The sequence below is a fragment of the Gobius niger genome (assembly GCF_951799975.1).
Source record: "Gobius niger genome assembly, chromosome: 17".
NCBI classification, from domain to species: Eukaryota; Metazoa; Chordata; class Actinopteri; order Gobiiformes; family Gobiidae; genus Gobius; species Gobius niger.
In genome coordinates, this window is record NC_136868.1 from 16,741,841 (window position 1) to 16,762,253 (window position 20,413).

Sequence of the window (20,413 nt, forward strand, 5' to 3'; positions counted from 1 at the left end):
CATTTGAGGCAGTGGTTTAAATTTTATGGATGGTGATGTTGCTGCTAAGAGGGTATTCATGGATAACTGGGTTACGGAAATGAAATTGGAATTTGCATGCGAGCAGAGGGAAGTTAGTGCTTCAGGCACTTGGCTTTTACTCTAACTTTGCTCAGGCAGAATTTGTGATATTTGTGCAGTTTTGGCTGAAGGATAAAATGCAGCGAGAACAAAAACTTAGATGAGACTTCAAACTAGATTTTCCTCCTTTATGTTTTGGTATTGTCATATCTCCGTTGCTTCTTAGCCCGTCTCCTGCTGCCTGTGTGTTGTCCGTTTGTCCGTGAACCATGCAGAGAAGATACTACGGAGCGACTGCAGAGGTTAAGAAATGTCCAAAGACTGAACGTACAAGAAAAGAGGGGATCACAAACAGTATTTGATCGTTAGGCATGTACTTCTGTCACTCGCCGACCTCCAGCCAGACACAGAGGCACAGCTTGAGGGCAGCACTTTGAGGTTGTCTTTTCAAGAACAAGAAAGGTACGTACAAAGACAAGAGAATCTAACTGGCCCTTTAATGTGAATAAAACATGGCTATGTGATATGACAAAACATATCACATAGCCATGCCTATAAAGAAATATGACATTATGACATTAAAAAAAACGTGCTGGTTTGTTTATCCATATACAACAAACTGTAAATATTCATCTTTTTAAACATTAACCAGGGAAAAAAAGGTAAAGGCTATTCCCTGGCCCAAAGCATCTTTCCTGTGACTTTGGCTCAGTAAGGTGTTGCTGTGCACTGTTACTCGTTGCTCTGTACCGTTAAGGAAGCTGAACTCTTCCCTTCCCTCCCTCTGCTGCTACATGTGATAGAATAAACTAAACACTGAAAGATGTTTTAAGAAGCCCCTACATCATTCAGACTACACTTAAAACGGTTAGTGACAACACATCAGCGTTGACTCTCAGTTCACCCTCTCTCATCCCTCCATCCCTCCATCCGTCACTCCTCTATCCATCCCATACGTCCTGTTGGTGGTGGCAGCGTATTATGGATGTTATTATTATTGCTGTATGTCGTCATGTCGCTCGCCCCCGCTTCTCTTCTCCTTCCCCGGAGCGAGAGAGAAAGGGAGCGGGCACCGTTGGCACCCGGCCAGATTACCCAATCAATCTCCTCTGAGGAAAAAGGTGGGAGGGAGGGGGGGGGCGCGAGGAAGAGACAAGGAGGTGGAATAAGAAAAAGAGAAGGGAGCGTGGTACGGTAACGGGAAGAAAGAGCAGTTACAGAGAGAACAGGAGAGACAGTTCTGTTTTGTCTTTTTGCTCAAATTTAAGGACGTCTTTACTCAAAGCACTGAGCAAAATGCTTGGCGTACAAGCAAAAGAAAATGTAAGCATGTCTTTTTGGTGAGGTTCATTGTCCTTTCTCTCTAAGTTTTACAGAGCAAATAAACAGGACTATGTACAAAAGATAGTCATGATTTTATTGTGAACACATACGTCGAGTTTTAATTGCATCACGATTAAATCTATTGTCAATCTCAATAATTGGCAAAGCTCATTTTAATCAACGAGATGTCCAGCCAATCCTGTGGAAGAAACCGCTCACGGGATTGGAGAGCAGGAGGCTTAGACTTTGAATGATAAAATGGAAACTACTTGGTGTAAAATGGCCCTGCAGTGAGGAGCATGAATCTGTTGTTCAAGTTAAAACAAGTATGAAAGCATCTATAGAGCGCAACAAAATGCTATTATATAATCACGCCATCTCCTGAATATTGTGCAGCAGCCCCATAGGTAGCAGAGCCGGTGTGAGGCAGTCCACGGCAAACACAGCATCACGCAGGGCCAAAACAAAAGGCGGAGGGTTCAACGGTTGTTTAAAGAGAGCAGCTCCTCCCCTCCTGCCACCTGTTACTGTGGTCAGAGCGCACAATGTCTGAACCTCTCACCGAGTCCCCAGGCAACAACCAACAGCAGACAACAACAGTTCACAATACAAAATCCGTCCACGCCGCTGAAGAGCATATCCACGCGGTTTAATGTTCGTTTTTGGACAACTGAATAGTGCATTTTATGATGAAGTACTCAAATCTTGTGAAAAAGTCAAGAATGTATCAATAAATCTTCTTCGACTTGCACACTCAAAGAACTAAGAAAAAGGATTCCCTAAACATAGACATCAAATCTGTTTCTAGATAGGTTCCTGAAATGAGGGAAAAACGTCAAAACAGTCCATTATAAACATTCTTCGGTGTGTACAAAGCAAACATCTTAACGCATTACCCTTGTGCGTTGGGGACAATGCAGTGCCTCGGACATGACAGTTTCCCTCAAACAAGCCACAAGGCAAAGTGGACTGACGAGAGTGACGCACTTCTTTGCAATAAATCTGTGGCAGTCCCGGAGCAGTGGGCAGCACACCCGAACTGGCACGTAAACGCAGCTGTCCAGGGTTGTGATCAATGTTTAGGGCAAATCAGACTCACAATACTAACAGAGAATATAATAGCCATCGAAACCACAATCTTTGGTGCAATGAGCAAATAGCAAAGGCTGTAATTATTTATAGGGATGAACCCATGAGCCGATACTGGAAAAAATCCGATATCGGGTATCGGCTACAATACTGAACCGATACCAGTTTTGACTCTCAACGCCTTAAAAACACAACTTTCACCATCTAATCCGAAGTGAATATGGGCATGCTGTATATCATTTTGAAGCTAAGATCTTGGAGAATTCAATCGCTAAGTTTGTTTTTACCTCTACAAACATATTTTTGATTGTCGCGCAAAATGAAGCGGCTAGCAACAGCATGCTAAAGCTAGTGGGAGCATGCTAATGCTAACGGCAACTAATCAAGGCTGGGTCCGAAAATATGATAAAAAATAGAGTTCGGGAAATTCCAGTTACCATGGAGATCCGCCATCTTTGCAGTATAAAAATTGGAGAAAAAAGCCATGGAACATCAACTCCATCAGCGGCTGAGTTACTGCTGGTAAATACATCTAACACACTGTGGTGTCCAAGTGTTTCAATGTGAACAATAACTCCGGTATTTTTACTTTTAAAAACCTCAATTAGTTTACAATTGCTGCTAATCCCCGAACTCTATACCTAAAGTATCCAAATAGAATAAAATTGGCCACTGCTGTTGTGTCCAAGTGTTTGTATTTAAGTTGTAAAGATAAATGAGCTGTTAATGTAAAATAGCATGTCCCAAGGAGAGTGTCAAAAATCAACCGAACAAGTGATTCTTGTTAAATGTTTTTTTCCATTTGTTTATTAACCTGTATAATTGATACTTGATCTGTAACAAGAAAATACTTGATTGATCTCATAATGAAAATAAGAGGAGGACTCGCTTTTTCACTCAGAGAAAGCCACTTTAAAGAAAGTCTCTTGGTATCGGTAAATATCAGATATTGGCAGATACTCAAACCCGAGAAGCAAAAAAGCTGGGGCTTATTTAGGTAGTATCATGTCTTTTGAAAACAACAAAGTGACTCATGTAGAAAACTTTCCAACCCTATAGTTTAGTATCTATAAGCATCTACAGAAATGCATAGGATTGTTACATTAGTTCAATGACAATTCTCCTAAACATTTGAAACATGCCTTATGAGCTTAATCTTGATATAAAAAAATAATAAATTGAAATCACAATCGGAGAAATAGCGCTGCCCTATCACTTTCTAACAAAAAAAAAAAAAAAAGATATTTGGATTAAGATTTCAAGTCTCATTTCTGTTCTTCCGCATGCAACAATGTGTGTTCAGGCTTCCCAAAATGGATGCTTTCTTCATCACAAAGCCCTGTTCCTTTAATCATTCATATTGAGTTACTAAAGACGCGCCATGTTCTTATAATCAAACACATTACCTTTAACAAAGTGCTCTTTTGAGAAGCAGCCAATTTGTGGAACACAAAGCGCAGCACAAGACGTGAGAATCTCTTAAAAAATAAACATGATTAAAAGGCGGAGTGAAGTAGAAAAGACAGAAACATAACTCCCACAATTAAGTCGACAAGAGAGACCACTTAAAATACTTTGGTGAGGTTTAGGGCTGGAGGCCGTGCGCGTGTAATGGTATCGCCTTACAAGCTTCAAGTGGATGTATTTATTTGCATATGATGAGAGAGAGTAACGTGCGCGAGAGCTCGAGTGGCCATGATAGCACATTCAGCCGTCCAGGGGTGAAGCCAAGAAGCGGCTGTCCAACGAGTCGGCAGCGGCCCTCGTTTTCTGGGAGCGGGTCCAGGGCTCCAATCCCGGCACATTCTCCTGGATTAGCTGTCGACCACATCTGAGGATTAGCACATTATAGTCCATTATCTTCCTTAAACTGGAGAGGCCACATCGTTTCTCCCAATACAGGGCAGTGGGACAGGGCTAAATAAGAGGTGGCTGCCAACTGGGCCGTGCTGATACAAACTGTGCCAAGCCAGAGCTGTAAACAACACTCACTGAAGCAAAAGAACAAATTCGAATGAATAGGACGATCATTCAGATTTGTTGATCGATCACCAGAAGGTTGAGAACACCTGGTTTAGGGGATACCCAAGAACACAGCCCTAAGCCATCCCAAAGTATCTCGGTAAAAACGTCATGGTCCTCACTCTCACATTAATAGCCTAAATATTTAAATTTCCAAGTGTAACAATTGTGCATAACTTAAAATCATAACTACACCGCCCAATAAGTGACTTCCTGTTTCGATCCAGCACGCCAAATTAAAAGCACACAGCTCGTCTAATTGATTAGTTCAGCTTGCAACATTACAAGAATATAATGAAACACACATTTTAAATGTTTTGTCTGTTAATAGTTATAGGCAGAAAGAAAGATGAACTAATGAATAAGATGGTGCTTAAAAAGGAAGTCACTTCTTGGGCGGCGTTGTTATGATTTGAAGTTATGCACAGTCAATTTACTCATAAATACTAGCATAATACAAACAAAATACTCATAGGCCCACTGTATCTGTACATTCACTGAAGTAAAGCAAAAAACAAAAGGAGTACTTCTTCCACCACTGCTGTCAGTATAACCTTCCTGGTGCACGCTCCTGCTGCGTGTCCCATAGAGCAGAGCGGGTGCGGCTCCTGGGAACCCTGTTGTTTTTCACACTAAGATCCAGGGCCGCTCGGGGGAATGAGGGGCCGTTATCAGCGAGGGGCTGCGATAGAGACTTGATCGGGCCGAGCGTCTGCGGGGACCACGGGCCACAGTTAATCAGAGAGAGACAGACCCCTCGCGGCCCGCGGGATTCACACGCCATGACCCTGACACTTCCACTTTCAAAACGCACTCTCCACACATGAACACGTGCCGCACAGACACCGCCGACCCGCGCACAGACAGACACACACCGAGGTGGCACAAAGGCAGACGCTCATGCCCTGTCTTGTACTCCCTGTGTCCTGCTTAAGCCGCACCCTCACAAATGGCACATGCTTCTGAAAAACACTATAGTTGCAGTGGTCCTCAATCGGTCAATCGGGACTTAAAAGTTGGTCGCAGGGACATTATCCGTCGATTGTGAGCCTTTGCAACAGATGATTGCTAATTGTATATTTTTATATTATAACTGCAATAACCAAGACCTAAAGTACAGATATACAAACTGCAAACAGCTTTTATACACTTAGATTAATATTATCAAGATACTGTAGTTTGACGATGAGTCCTGAAGCTGGTGCTACACTTTGTTCAAGTGCAATAAACCAGAATCTCCCTTAATCCTTTCTCATTTGTCAAGTATGTCAGGTGTGAAAGCTACAACAGAGGTGCCCAAGGCCTCTGCCTCTTGACCCGTGACCTGACCTCTCAACTTAAGCCAGGTCAAAGGTCAAAAAGTACAGCTTTTGTCTTTGAACTACAACTACAATAGTTCAACTTAATATTAGGACGAATTTGACAATATAGAAAATGCTTTTTACTTTCTTTTCTTTTTTTTCCTAATCTTTCTTTTACTGTCAAAACCTCTCTTTGAACATCTATTTTACTACATTTAAAACATTTAAAAAGGAGAATATGTGTACATTTTTTTTTATAAAGATCTGGTGACCCAAATGTCTGAATTGTTACAAATAGGAAAGAATCTTTGCCTAATAACGAAAAAAATCAATATTCTCTTATGGGACAAACAATCTACAAATAGCAGTGACTGAAACTTGAGGTATTGGAATCATTGAAAAGATTGTAATCGAATCAACAGTTTTATTTAAAAAATATATATAATTCAAAATAACTTAATAATAATGTATTTTAAGCATTCTTCACAGTACACTATGATACAGGGTATTTTTAGTCTTACAATGCTGAATCTCATACCTTCCCATTCCTATTGGTGCTACACTCTGGCTAACGTTCCTCTACAATGAGAACTTTGGTCATGAATAATGTGGGTTAATAGTTTTCCAGTCGAATTATAAGACCTGTGTGATTTGAAAGAGCTCTTTAGTGCAGACTCAAATCCAGCGGTCCACATTGTCCAGAGCTGTCAAAGCGGAGCCATTACAGAGCTGACATGCAGGTATCCAGCTGGCCCACCTCTGGAGAAAGGTGTTGGAAATTATATGGCATTTAGATTAATTAGACACAGTTGTCAGATTTAATTAACTACCCGGTTTAATTAACCATGTAATTAATCTTATGGTGGTCCAACACATGCAGACGCACACGTTGAGCTGCTCCCCTACACACATGTACGCTACATGCACAACAAATGTAATCTGCGCGGCTTGACAAGTGTGCGCACTTTGGCTGTCAACCCTCATAAGAGAGTTCAACTGACCGGGCGACAGGCTACAGGCTACAGTGGCCTGAATGAAATGTAAGAATAGACTGGTAATTCATTTCAAGTTTCATTTCTGCCAGGTGGAATAATCATCTACTCTCTAAAGTGCAGTATCCAGCCCAGGGCCAAGCAATTTAGTCATTGAGACACTTCATAGGGTAAATTGGACACGCATTTATGGATTTATGGTAAAAGTATGGGCATTGTAGAGACACGGGGATTTAAAACAGCACAGCGGCGCGGACTCTTCTCCACGGTTAGCACCCCAGCACAGGACAGCTCTCTAGTAGGGCTGGGTTAAACGACACCAGTATTATATTCAAGTTCTGACGCTGTTGGTCATGAAAATTTAAAATGAAAAAAGTGGAACACATGTTTAAAAAGGGGGCAAAACAAGTGGAAGAATTGGGGTAAATTTGAGGAAAATTGGGGATAAACTTTAGGGGGGAAATTAGGGGGGAAAAATGGGGGGAAATTTAAAAAAAAAAAATGGGGGAAAATTTGGGGGGAAAATTTGAAAAATGGGGGGAAAAAGTAAAAAATTGGGGGAAATTTAGGGGGAAAAAATTTGAAAAAATATGGAACATTTTGGAAAAAAACTTGAAAAAAATTGGTCATAAATGGGGGGGGATAAGAAAAGTGTCACCTCAAACAAATGATGTAAATGCATAAGAAACAAAATGAAAGAAAAATGAATAAATGAACATTATTAATCTGTTTTATTGTTCTAGGTGACAAATAATTCAGTATAGGTATCGTAAAACGCATCGTTCAGGTATCGGTATCAAAAACCAAGTATCGTTAAAGTATCGATATATATTTTTTTTTTAAATGTAACGGTTCCCAACCCTACTCTCTAGAAAACCCAGTCTGCGTTATAGGTGTGTGATTGACTGCCCCAGCTCCTCAGAAGATCACAAGGTCAAGCAGACCACTGACCTCCACCTCACGACACCCTCCGACCCCTCGCAGCCACAACAATAGTCTGGACCTCCGTGCGCGTGTGTATACAAGCATGTATGAAGTTACCATCGTGTATTTGGGCTAATGTTCTTGCCAGTGGCCAGCTGCTTTACGCGCCTTGACCTTTCTGGGAGCCAATATATCTCCAGTCGTTGTCAAGGCCTTTTCGCTGAAGACTGATAGTTTCACTTAGACCTCCGGGGTCATGGGTCAGCGTTTAAGGAAGTGCGGCCAGCAGCTGAGGTTACACGATAGGCTGCCAAAGATAGAAATAACACCAAGTCGCGTCTATCTACACGTGGGAGCATTTTTAAAACACAAAAATGGAAGCTTATTAACATTAAATTCATAGGTCATCGGAGCAGGCTATCCCAGACATCAGACACGGCACACAAGCAGACTCTAACATTCACAGACATGTCTAAACAGCAACCAGCAGCGTTATCTTCAACAGCCTTCCCTCTGTGCAATCCGCCCACTGCGCGGCCATACGCTGACACGCTAGTGCAAATGACAGTGTACATTTTGGCCGCAAACAAGCAGGAGGCGATGGGTTGGTTAGGTTTAGCGCACTCACATAGTCATGGAAAGCCTTGGCCTCGCTGGAATGTTCACATGTCTCCCTCCGGTCTGGGGCAGCGCAGTACAGATCCCAGAATACACTGTGCACATAGAGAGGAGAGAGAGGGAGAGTTAGATACGCCGAGTCCAAACATAAAATGATGTTACAGTCATGTGCTATGCTGTGCAAGTCAAGTGAATATAGACATTTATAGAGTCTGGGGAATGCGCGTGACGAATCGGTGAGAAATGGCTGTAGAGATGGAAAAGAAATACAATCCTTCTGTTCGGTTTCTATTACCATTAACCTGTTAACTCCCGCCTTAACCGAGTGCATTTACTCTAGTTCAGGCTTACCCAAATCTAAAAGGTTACAGCTGAATGGAGCTGTTTCCTCGCGTTGTTGCCGCTTTTTGGACATTTTTTTCCATTGCTTTATTGCTGGATTTATTTCTCACATTTTGCCACATTTTCATTGCTTTTTGTCACATTTTCTGCTGCTATTTTTTGGACTTTTTGGTATGTTTTTGTCCACATTTATGTCACTTTTTTTTTTAATCACTTTATGTTGCATTCACATCCTTGTTTTTCACCTCATTTTCATTGCTATTGTGGCAATTTTTTTTATCAAGAAGCTTTTACATTTAGGGAAACAGGAGAAAATGTGCTTGGTTCAGGTGGGGGTTTAGAGCTCAACTCCCGCAATAGTAGAGTTTTACACAACTTTTGAATTATGGGTAAAATCAACAATGGTTCGAAAATGGAGCCTTAGGTCCTCAAGTCCACAACAATGAGCAAGCCATTTAAGCGTTGCATTATTTGTACCATGAACATAATGGATCGTACATTTTTTTTTTTTAATGTGTGAGCATTTGCACCACAAATAAGAGCCCCCACACACACACACACACACACACACACACACACACACACACACACACACACACACACACACACACACACACACACACACACACACACACACACACACACACACACACACACACACACACACACACACACACACACACACACACACACACACACACACACATCTTCCCTGCCCTGGCAATTAACAACATATTGACCAATCAGCTGTTATAAACTTGTCTCCCAGCCCAATCACATTGACTCATATTAGCCAATTAGACCAGCCCCACTTGTGCGGAGGGCAGCATAGGCCACCGCTCTGAATGGCCCTTAATTACTGCCCTGAAATGAAGTAGGCGCCGCGGCGATCCACATTAAAGACTTCTCGTATTGATTTGACAGTGAATAAAAAGACAAATTATTCCCGCGATTGTTGTGACACACAGCGGTGCGAAAACAAACAGATTGGAGTGTTTCTCTCGTGCTGATGCGGGGAATCTCCATGACACCTGATATGACAGACTGTGAAATGGAGCAGAAAATATTAGCTCGACGCCCAGATCTGTCACCGAGTTGCTCACTAGCAGTCTGTCACGCGTTGGTCATTTTGCACTCGGGAGCGAATTTGGCACCGCAAATTTGATACAGTCAGAAAAAAAAAAAAGATTTGCCTTTTGGAGAGTTTTTCAAGTCTTCAACGACTTTAACACTCAACTGATCTGTTTGCTTATTCGAGTTTAAATGTGCTGGATTTCTTTGTAAAGCACCTGGAGCACTGCTTTACAAATTATACATGTTGATTGACACAAATGGAAGATACTAATTTTATTCTCCATATCCCTTTCCAAGGCTGTTGGTGCTACTGGCCATTCCGGTGCTCTTTGTAGAAGAGAACAAAACTATACGGTACTTTGGACTTCTGACAGCAGCCCATCACCAGCCACCTCACCTGAGTCATCTGGAGTCCATCTGTTTGTTTGTAAAAAGCTTAACCTCTTACTCTTACCTCTTAAACAAGTGCATTTTCTCCAGTTCGGCTTTACCCGAGAAGACTAAAAAGCTTCTCGACTGGAAAGCTTGGTTTGTCATTTGACAGCTAAGACCTGCAAAACTGATTGTGACTTCTTTGTCATGTTGTTGCCAGCGTTTTAAAGCAGTACTAAGTAACTTGTTTACCTTCATAAATCCTTTTCGTAGTCCCTCTAGGAGTAATACAAGTGTTAATGGGATGACTGGGGGGTCTTTCATCTCCCCCTGGTGTCTCTGGCGAGGAAACCACAATTGCAACTTCCCTGCCTCCGAGTCGGAGGCACAATACACACTAATGGAATCACAAAGAAGAAGCTAACAGGCTAACGGGCAGAGCTAACTGCGGGCTAGCGCCACTTTAACAGCATTTACAGCCAAGTGTCAGTGAAAAAATATCTCCATTGTGTAATTGGATGTACAATATCCCTCTCTCCCTTTGTCTTTGTCAGCACAGTATTTACCCTCACAGACAATTAATGAGTAAAAAACAGCAATTTGCTACGACACCTGTAGGGGCTCTTATGGCCTCTAGGGGCATGAGTTAATTCTTTAATACATTTTTTAAGTGTTTTTTTTGTCATGTTTTTGTGGCTTTTTTGTTGCTTTTCGTCACTCTTTAGTCATGTTTTTGTCGCTTTTTTAAAATTGTGCTATTGTTGCTTTCCCAGCACGTTTATGTTGCTCTTTTGCTGCTTTTTTTGTTGCGTTTTCATCCTCATTTTTGCCATTATGTTGACAGTTTTTTACTTACGGTACTGCGGACGTTGAGGATCAAGAAGTTTTGTGGCTAGAAGACTTCAAGCCCAGCTAAGTATAATTCCAAGCCATTAGGACGACGCCATGGCACAGGTCTGCACTCTTCAATTGCATTTTCTCCTTCGGTGCACCCCGACTTAGATAGAGGTTGAACGAAAAGGTGTATTTTTTTGAGGACACTAACACAAAGGGGACAAAAGGGTGCGCTAAAAATAAAAAAGCACAATAACTTTCAACCCTATGACACGAGATACCCACCTCTGACCAAAAATAGCAAAGTTATTAAAGTAGTTAAAGATTAAAACACAGTGGGTGCCCCGGAGCACGGCGCGCACACCGGGGCAGATCTCTATAACGGGACAGAGCGGGGCACAGTAGTGAAGCTTGTCTCCTCTACGTACGAATGTGATCAAGAGGTTCTGCCCTTCTTCACATGACAATATCTGCCAGCGTACATTATCACATCTGCCGTCTGCGTTAAAAAAAAAAGATTGGGAGTCAGGGGAGAGCGGCACCATCGCGAGTCCAATCAGCTGACAGGGAAATGAAATGGGACGTAGTTTGTTACTGAACAGACGCATGCAGATACGGGGCTGCGCAGAGGGGGGAAGTGGAGGAGAGGTGATCGAAGAGGCATCTCCTGTATATTACAATTTGAACAGCTGACCCGCGCCGGTCCGAGTTCCCCTCGCAAATCTCATTCAGCGTTCGGCTGCGTGTGCGTAATCTGATCACCGGCCTAAATGTACACTTTCATTTTTCTGTTATTGCTAAAAGGTGATTGACATGCAGAATAGTGGCCACAAAATGTACAGACAGCAAGTCGAGGAGAAAAAGAGTTTTCTCGCATTTAAGGCAAGTCAGAGGGCTGTTTTCAATCAGCCTATTGTTGCCTTTGTTCCAGTCAAAGGATGTGCTGATTGGAATTCCACTTAAAGTGATAAAGTACATTTTCACTTTCTTTTTTTACCTCTTAACCCCTGCCTTAACCTGAGCACATTCTCTCCAGTTTGGCTTTACGCAAATGATGATGAAAAAGTGACAAAAAAGTGACATAAATGCGATGAAAAAGTGACAAAGAAGCCGCAAAAGAGCAAACAAAAATGTAACATGAATGTGACAAAAAAGTGACAAAATGATCATGAAAATGTGACAAAAATGTAACCAAAAAAAAGAGATGAAAAAAAAAAACACAAGGTGAGGAAAACGATTTGTTTAGATCAGCCATTCCAAAAGTCCGGGACATCGCGGCCCACTTATTGAGCCGAAAATCTCTCGGACCCCCCCAAATCATAATAATTTACTCAATTGAAAGGAATTTGTTATAATTTTACAGCTAAAATGACATAACAATAACATCTAGCTATGACAGGAGGTTAAATACTGGTTTAAAATGGTGCATTTGTCCAGATACATGTATTTTTACAAACTTTTTTCATTGTACTTGTTTTGCAGACATGCTTTGGGGGGCCCCCTGTAGTGCCTCTGAAGCCAACCAGGGGGCCCCGGACCCTACTTTGGGACTTCCTTCTTAAATCCAGCGCACCAAAATAAAAGCACCATCTTATTCATTAGTTCAACTTTCTTTCTGCCTAACTATTAACAGACAAAACACTTATAACGTGTATATTTAATTATATTCTTGTGCTATATTCTTATGTTGCAAGTACCTGCCGAACTACTCAATGAGACGGGCTGTGTGCTTTTATTTTGGCGTGCTAGATCGAAACAGGAAATCACTTCTTGGGCAGCGTTGTTATGCTTTGGAGTTATGCGCAGAGTCATACCTGTATCTTTCAAACGAGGCGTTACACTGGACTATAGGCTGTAAGAAGCTTTTAGACTTGGGTAAAACCAAACTGGAAAAAATGCGCTCAGTCAAGAGGTTCAGTGTTGTGAGAATAGAAAACATACAGCGGCATAGATTGACTTTGTTTGATACAATATGTTAAAAAATAAGATGATTCGTCTTAGCATAACAGCTGTAAGAGGCCACAAAGAGTCGCCAGTCTGCGTAAGATCCAAATTCCTCTGTCCCACCCACACGGTGCGACGGGACAAATGTTTCGGTTGTTGTCGTTCCCCACTCAAAAGGCACCAATCTTCAGAAACCATCAGTGAAGTCAACATTTGCGGTTAATTAGCGCCAACAATCTGCAAAGAATCTTGTACTGCGCGCGCCCCTTGTATCAGCCAATGTTCTATCCAATTATCTAATCATTTCAATCTAATCATCTCATCATGGGGAGCTCTTTATGGTGTTAGAGAAAGTAACTGGCTATAGAGAAAACTAGGAATTCAAGGCCATGGGCAAATCTACGGCTTAAGGCAATGCAAAGTTTTCTAAATCCAAATTGCACAAACTAAATATTTCAGGCGGGGCCAATTATGGGCAGTTTTTTTTTTTTTCCCATTTGGCCTTTATTTAACCAGGAGAGTCCAACTGAGTCTGTTTTTCAGGAGGGACCCCATTGCAAACGTTTTTAGTAATGGAAATACCAGAGAACAAAAACCTGAAGACAAGGGGAGAACATGCAAACTAGTACACACGTAACTATTACTTTGAACTATTAACTGTATGTGTAATGTATAAAATGGCTTATGCCCTAACTTCATGCAAAAAAAAGGATAGGATTAGTGGCCAATGGGCTATATGCCGGTGACCCCATGTGATTTCCACCTGGACAGTCAGTCAGACGCTGTCCTTTCTGTCCGTTATCTCTTCCCATTAAAAATTAGCAGGTCCCACAGAAATGAAGCAATAGCTTAAGATTTGGTAAAGGACAGTGAGTAAAAGTTAAGATGTGACTGGAGCAGGTTAAAAAATATTACATGAGACGTAACGACTTCACTGGAGGAAACCTCCGTGTTCATAACGGTGGATGTTTTTGTCTTGAGTCTAACGCGGCTGACAAAATAAAAAATAAAACTAGCGCAAAAGTTTTGAACGAGCCTGCGCAAAAAAGAATCGTCTTGTCAGTAGTTTAAATAATATTTACTTGTTTACATGGTATATTATCATTTTTTAACACTAGCCTTTAGCTCTAAGATAAAAGCTCCACCCTTACGACAGCTGGCGTTTCCTTTGGGTGCTGGATTCACAGCGAACATGATGTTTGTAATACGTTGCTGTGACTGTCCATCAGTAACTCGTTGTCCTTAACCAGATCCTGAGCTATCGCTATATTTGTGTGGGAACCTGCTAATTGTGAATGTAAACGATCAGCGACAGGAAGTCCAGGTCTGGCTGACTGTCCAGGAAGACGTCACATGGGGCCTATAGTTACCATGGAGATCCGCCATCTTTGCAGCTGTTAGCATACATTTCCATTGACTAATATTAGCTAAAAACATTATAAAAAGTGGAGAAAATAGCCATGGAACAACTCCGTTAGCTTGTGAGTTACTGCTGGTAAATACATCTAACACACTGTGGTGTCCAAGTGTTTTAATGTGAACAATGACTGTGAACAAGCTAACAGGCTAACGGGCAAAGCTAACTGTGGGCTAGCGCCACTTTAGCAGTGTTTACAGCCAGGTTTGAGTGAAAAAAATTATCTCCATTGTGTAATTGGGTTGTGGCACAATGTACAATATCCCCTCCTATTGTCTTTTCTGCCAGCGTAGTATCTACTCTCACAGACAATGAGTAAAAAAAACGCAACATGCTACGACACCTGCAGTGGCGCTTATGGCCTCTAGGGGCATGAGTTACATAGTTCTGCTTTAAAGGCCATCATGATAATTATTCACAATTAACAGTGGTTTGAGAAAGCGGGCGGTGAGAATGTTCCATCCATTTCTATGACAAAGCCATTGGCCAGATTTGTTCGCTACATGTGGCAGGTCCACATGAATATTGTCTGTGTCTTTGGCCAGTCATCAACCAGTGTTTCAAGAAGGGAAGGAATCTGAATTAGAAATTAAAGCAAATGAGGTCATGCAGAGATTTGGACAGAGTCACAGACAAAATTAAGTTAGAAAGATTGCAGCCATGTTGCGCTCACCTGAAACAACTCGATTTCTCTCATTCATGTTGCAAACAGTGACAGAGGGGTAAAGCTGAATAGCAGTTGAATAGCCCCCACTACCTCAGTTCTGAACATCCCAATTATTCACCAATCCAAGGTCATCAGTGCGTTCTTTCTTGTTTGTTTTTACAAGTGTGTATAATTGAAAACAACAAAATGAAAACCACAGTCTTTTTATTCATTTTATACACCAATACTATGGGAATTTAAATTTTCAACAAGGAAAAAGTTAGGGACACAGGACAAAACTGTACATGATCAAAGCAATCAAAGGAGGCAGAGACACGAACCACAAGCCTTACAGCTACTTCATTTGCTTTGACTGGCGTAGCACTGCTCTTCTCCCAGCAGTGAGTTTGAGCGAAACAGGAAGAAGCAACAGCAGCAGCACGCCATGTAAATCGGCAACACTCCCTTTGGACCACAGCTAATAAATACAGGCACTGCCAAAGCAAGACAACAGCCAGACACGGCCAAGCGAAAACTGTTGCAGGAATAGAGTTGGGTGGCTTATTTTTAGAGGTTTGTGATTATCATTGAATGTAGTAACTTAGCGTTTACACGGAACAGATTGTAATATTTCAGTTTCCAAGCTCGATTTGCCAAAGTATTTTTAGACAGTGACACAATGACTGCAATTTTGAGTCCATTCATTAAGCAATTGGCCAGATTTGGGCAAAACAATACAACAAGCCAATGTTTTAATACCATCTTTCAACTAGAGAAGCGGACATAATTCATCCATCAACAAAAGATAATAAAACCTAGGCAATTTTTTTTATGTGTGTGGAAAAACAACTAACATGTAACAGAGTAAAGGAATGTGCGATACCTGCACAAAAACAAAAGCAGACTTTGGAAAGCTGGCCGTCTGTTTTCCCTGCCCCTCGCAAAGAAGAATTTCTGCTAGAGGCCATGGCAGAGAATCCTTCTGTACCGAGCGCTGTTGGGATTTTCATTGCGATATTGTTATGCTTGATGTGTGGATGTCTGTGAAAGGGGGGAGCATCTATTTAAACAGTTTTCACTACATGGTCACTGACTTCGAGAGTCAGTGACCATGTAGTGAAAACTGGTTAAATAGATCGATTGGGGGGATAAGGAGGAGACAAGTAGCTGTGGCCAATAGACAAGGAGCTAATGGCAGTCAGCACCTGCGGCCGGGGCTCCTTTATCCGAGCGCACATAACAACAGATGTGGATGACTGACCCCCACCTCCCCTCCCCGACCGCTATTCTGCACCCCAAAGACCGGCGTCCTACAGGAAACAGGGCTAAGGGCAGAGGGAGGTTGAGGAGGAGACGGGACAGCGGGGGGTGGGGCGGCGGGGTTGGCAGAGATTTGGCTGTTTAACACAAAAGAGGCAGGAATGCTAAGAGTTAATCCATTCGGGGGTCTCTCTTCCGCAAACAAAGGGACTGGGGCCGCAGACAAAGGTTGAAGGGAGGGGAGCGAGGGCTGGGGCGGGGGGGAGAAGGGAGGTTGGTGGCTTTTCTACCATCTGGAGCTTTTGTTTTAGGAGGCTTCGGGACAGGGGGGGGTGTTACGGCTGGGCTCCGCCTCCATGGGCCCCACCCCCCCAGAGGGTCTTCGTGTCCACGTGCTGTGCGGCCCAGACAGACGCCCTCCACTACGCCCCGACCCTGCCCTCTCCAGTCTGGCTAATCACCAGGAATATACTGTTACTGATGCTAGTATTTCAAGTTCATGCCGGGCAAGACGATGTTCTGACAGAAGGATTTAGTACTAAACGTATACACTCAAAGTCTAAACAGTTATCAAAGAAGTAGTTCTGTTTATGGCCATATGAATAACATGTTAATACACTGACATCATAGCGCAATTGCCGTTCATTTTATTCAGCTAGAAAAGGAAAACAACCCTACAACTTCTGTGTAAGTCCCAAACTCATATAAATAGCAAAAGGTAAAGCAGAAAGACGACAACTGGAGGTAAACAGTATGAATTTTACTTTCAACAATTAAGATTGAGGAAAAGGTCCAAAGGAAGACAAGACACCAGATAGATACCTTTAATTTAAACTATTTTAAGGATGTGAATCAATCAGATATGTTGATTGTTATCGATAATGTAATGTAACAACAATATGAGAGAAGAGTCTCTACTGTAGACTCCTGCATACTCCACCTTTATGCTGTTAAAGGTTAAGGCTAAGGTGCTTTACTTGTCACTATACAACAACTGTACAACGAAATTTGTCCTCAGTATTTGACCCATCCTTCGACGCCACCGGGATGACCCGTAAGGAGCAGTTGGCGGCGGCAGTACCGTGCCCGGGAACCCTTCTCCTGATGTGGAGCCAGGCTGATGGTTAGAATAACCTTGCCTGGACACGGGTAGAACATGCAAACTCCACACAGAGTTGACACACGGGAATTGAACCCAGGACCTTCTAGCTGTGAAGAACAAACACTAACCGCAGTGCTACCGTGCTGCCCTTAAAGGCTCGCAAACTCACTGAAAACAATCACACAACCCACTTATAAGACCCAACAGACCAGTCGAGAACCACTGCGCTAGTGTACTACTGTGCTTTAGAAGAGGAGAATCCTAATCACATGCGATCTAGAACAGTCAATTACCGACGTAAACTTGGGCCTGTGTTATGACAGCGCATCCCTCGCTCCCTCTCCTCTCCCTTCGCCGTTTCCCCGACTGCTTGGATAGGTCTGGGCAGAGGTGTGACCGAGCGAACGCGTGCGCCGCTGCTGTGTGTTTGTCTATGTCATTCTGTCAGTGTTACGGCAATAGCTGTCCAATTGAGAGCTGTCAGAGTGAGAGAAGCCAGGCTCTTTAAGAACCATTATGAAGAGTGTCAACAGGCCACACAATCATAACACACACACGCGTGCACTCAAACTCAGGGGCCGGACAAGGGGGAATGAATGAAGCTGTATGTCCGATTTATTACATGGGAGCGACTGCATAGGGGCTCTGGGGGAGGACGGGGATGGTATGAATGACAAACAAAGCACAGGGCTGTCAAAGCTTGTGGGCATGTCCGTTTACTACAGAGGCACTTTGCTGAGGGACTTTCATGCTTGTCTTACTGCTTACTTCATGGACGACATTTGCTCACAGTCAGGTCTACTCTTGTCAGGAGCACTGAACTGGATCTTTGGACCGTAAGAAAGAAAATGTGGCGTCCAGGGGTCTCAAGTCTGAAATAATAATTATAATAATACTAATACAAAGCTAAGCATTAGGTATTAACAGTTCAATAATAAAACACTGACAGATTGAAGGATTTGACAAGTCACGGCTCTTTGTTGATGTAAGGGGACTTTTCGGAGTTGGAGCACGAGAGAAACAAGCTCACTGATTGCTGTTATGTGGGCTGGACGCAGATGCAAGGATTTGTCAAGTATAAACCAGCCTTTAACCTTTAACCGAGTGTATTGTCTCCAGTTCGGCTTTACCCAAAGCTTCTTGACTGGAGAGCAACAGCGTAATGCCTTATTCGAAAGAAAACTGCTTGGAAACCTTTTAGTTGCGTAGTTGCCGTGGTTTTTAATCGATTCTTTTGTCACTTTTCTATTTTGTTATTGTTGCTTTTTCCGGTATGTGTTTGTCGCTCTTTTGTCACTTTTTTGTTGTGTTTTCATCATCGTTTTTGAAGTCTTATTGACACATTTTTCAAGAAGCTTTTAGACTTGGGTGAAGCTGAACTGAAGAAAATGTGCTCGGTTAAGGTGGGGGTTAAACCAGTAAGATAATCCTTGTTGCTCCAATTGACAGTGAGGAGTGAAAAAAGCTGTGATAATTCTTTTCAAGGGAGGTGCCATTTGTTTACAATAGTGCTCATCAGCACCAATATCTGGTGGCTAGGGCATCTGTTCCGGATGCCTCCTGGTCGCCTCCCACGGGAGGTGTTCCAGGCATGTCCTAGTGGGACAAGGCCTCGTGGAAGACCCAGGACACGCTGGTGGGACTATGTCTCCGAGCTGGCCTGGTGTCGCCTCGGGGTCCCCCCAGAACAGCTGGAGGAGGTGTGTGTGGATCGGGAAGTTTGGGCATCTCTACTGAGACCATGGCCGTATCTACCATTGAGGTCACCGAGGTCTGGACCTCGGTAAAATGTTAGCTTTTTTTTTTTTTTTTTTTTTTTACACATTGAATCCTGCGCAAATGAATGTTGTGAACACGCGCTTCTAGAGCGGAAGAGCCTCTAGTTAAGACGCGGATGAGCTTGTTATGAACCTAAACGTGTCCACTCTGAAACCGGACCTCATGAGCTGCTTTGGACCCGAGTGCGTAAAACTCCGCGGAGGCGTGGCTGTGCGTCAGCCTCACAACAACAGCAGCGCCTTTAGCATGAACCCGCCAAAGTTTGATTGAGATGCAATTTCTATGCTCTCTGTCATAAAGAGAGAGGAGCCAGTGCGCGCTCCGTCACGGTGACCTCGATTTACAACAGGAGTTTTCCTCATTCTGATCTGAGGAGCGAGAGGAGGAGAAGCGTCTGTGCCTCATCATTGCCTCCTCCTCTGCTGCTCACTTTGTTTCTGTCTCATGCAAAGATTGTCCTGCGTATAAATGATCTTCGCTTTAATGAGAGCTTAAACCAGCGCATTTACCTTTGTAGCTCCAGTGGTTTGACAGTGAGGGCGATGCAGAGGGGGCGGGGCCAGAGCGCAGTGTCCAAACCAGAGTGTGATGTTCAGAATGAGCCAAAGCAGAACCCTCATCTTTACCCATTCACAGCCACAGCCTCGTTTTCAAAACAATTTTCATTTAATATTTCAGTATTTATTTAGGACAAGACCTTCTTATTGCCTCTCACTCAGGCGAGTAAAACTGTTTGGAAAACCTGCTTCACAGTAATAATGAATCAAATAGATGTTAAATAGATATTTTGTTTTGTGATATTCATCATGTCAAAGTATGGGGTACGTGACTCGTCACCTAACACTTCAGGGGGTGCACGGCTGCACCCACTGCCCTTGGGTCGACTGATGGAAGGGAGGCCAGTCCGACCACCATCCACTCACTCACTACATTCACTCAGGCTCCTGGACCCAAACGGTGCAACAAAAAGCAATTTTTGAAAATGGCTGAAGGATGAGACAAAAGTGTTTTTGATCACTTAAAATACAGGAAATTATATCTGAATCTTTTAAAAATTCCTGGGGGAGGACCCCCAGAACCCCCGGTTTAAAGAATTATCCGGACCTCACTGTTTTTTAAATCCTGGCTACGGCCCTGGCTGAGACTACTGCCCCCGCGACCCGGCCCCGGATAAAGCGGAAGAAAATGGATGGATGGATGGATGGAGCACCAATATCGTGGCATGTAAAGGTTTTCCACGAGATTGTCCAAAACGTAGAGGTGACCCACACGGTGAATAATGGGCACATAACTATGTCTAATGTCATTGCAGGT

The 20,413-nt window shown here is 42.9% G+C and overlaps 1 protein-coding gene across 1 annotated transcript in view; it reads right to left on the bottom strand.

Moving 5' to 3' along the window:
• The window catches only part of ssbp4 (single stranded DNA binding protein 4), an 84,605-nt gene that overhangs the window by 49,699 nt on the left and 14,493 nt on the right, over positions 1-20,413 (bottom strand). Inside the window, exon 4 of the mRNA XM_079574467.1 lies at positions 8,340-8,424. Within this exon, the coding sequence (XP_079430593.1) occupies positions 8,340-8,424 (85 nt within the window). The remainder of the gene's footprint in view (positions 1-8,339; positions 8,425-20,413) is intronic.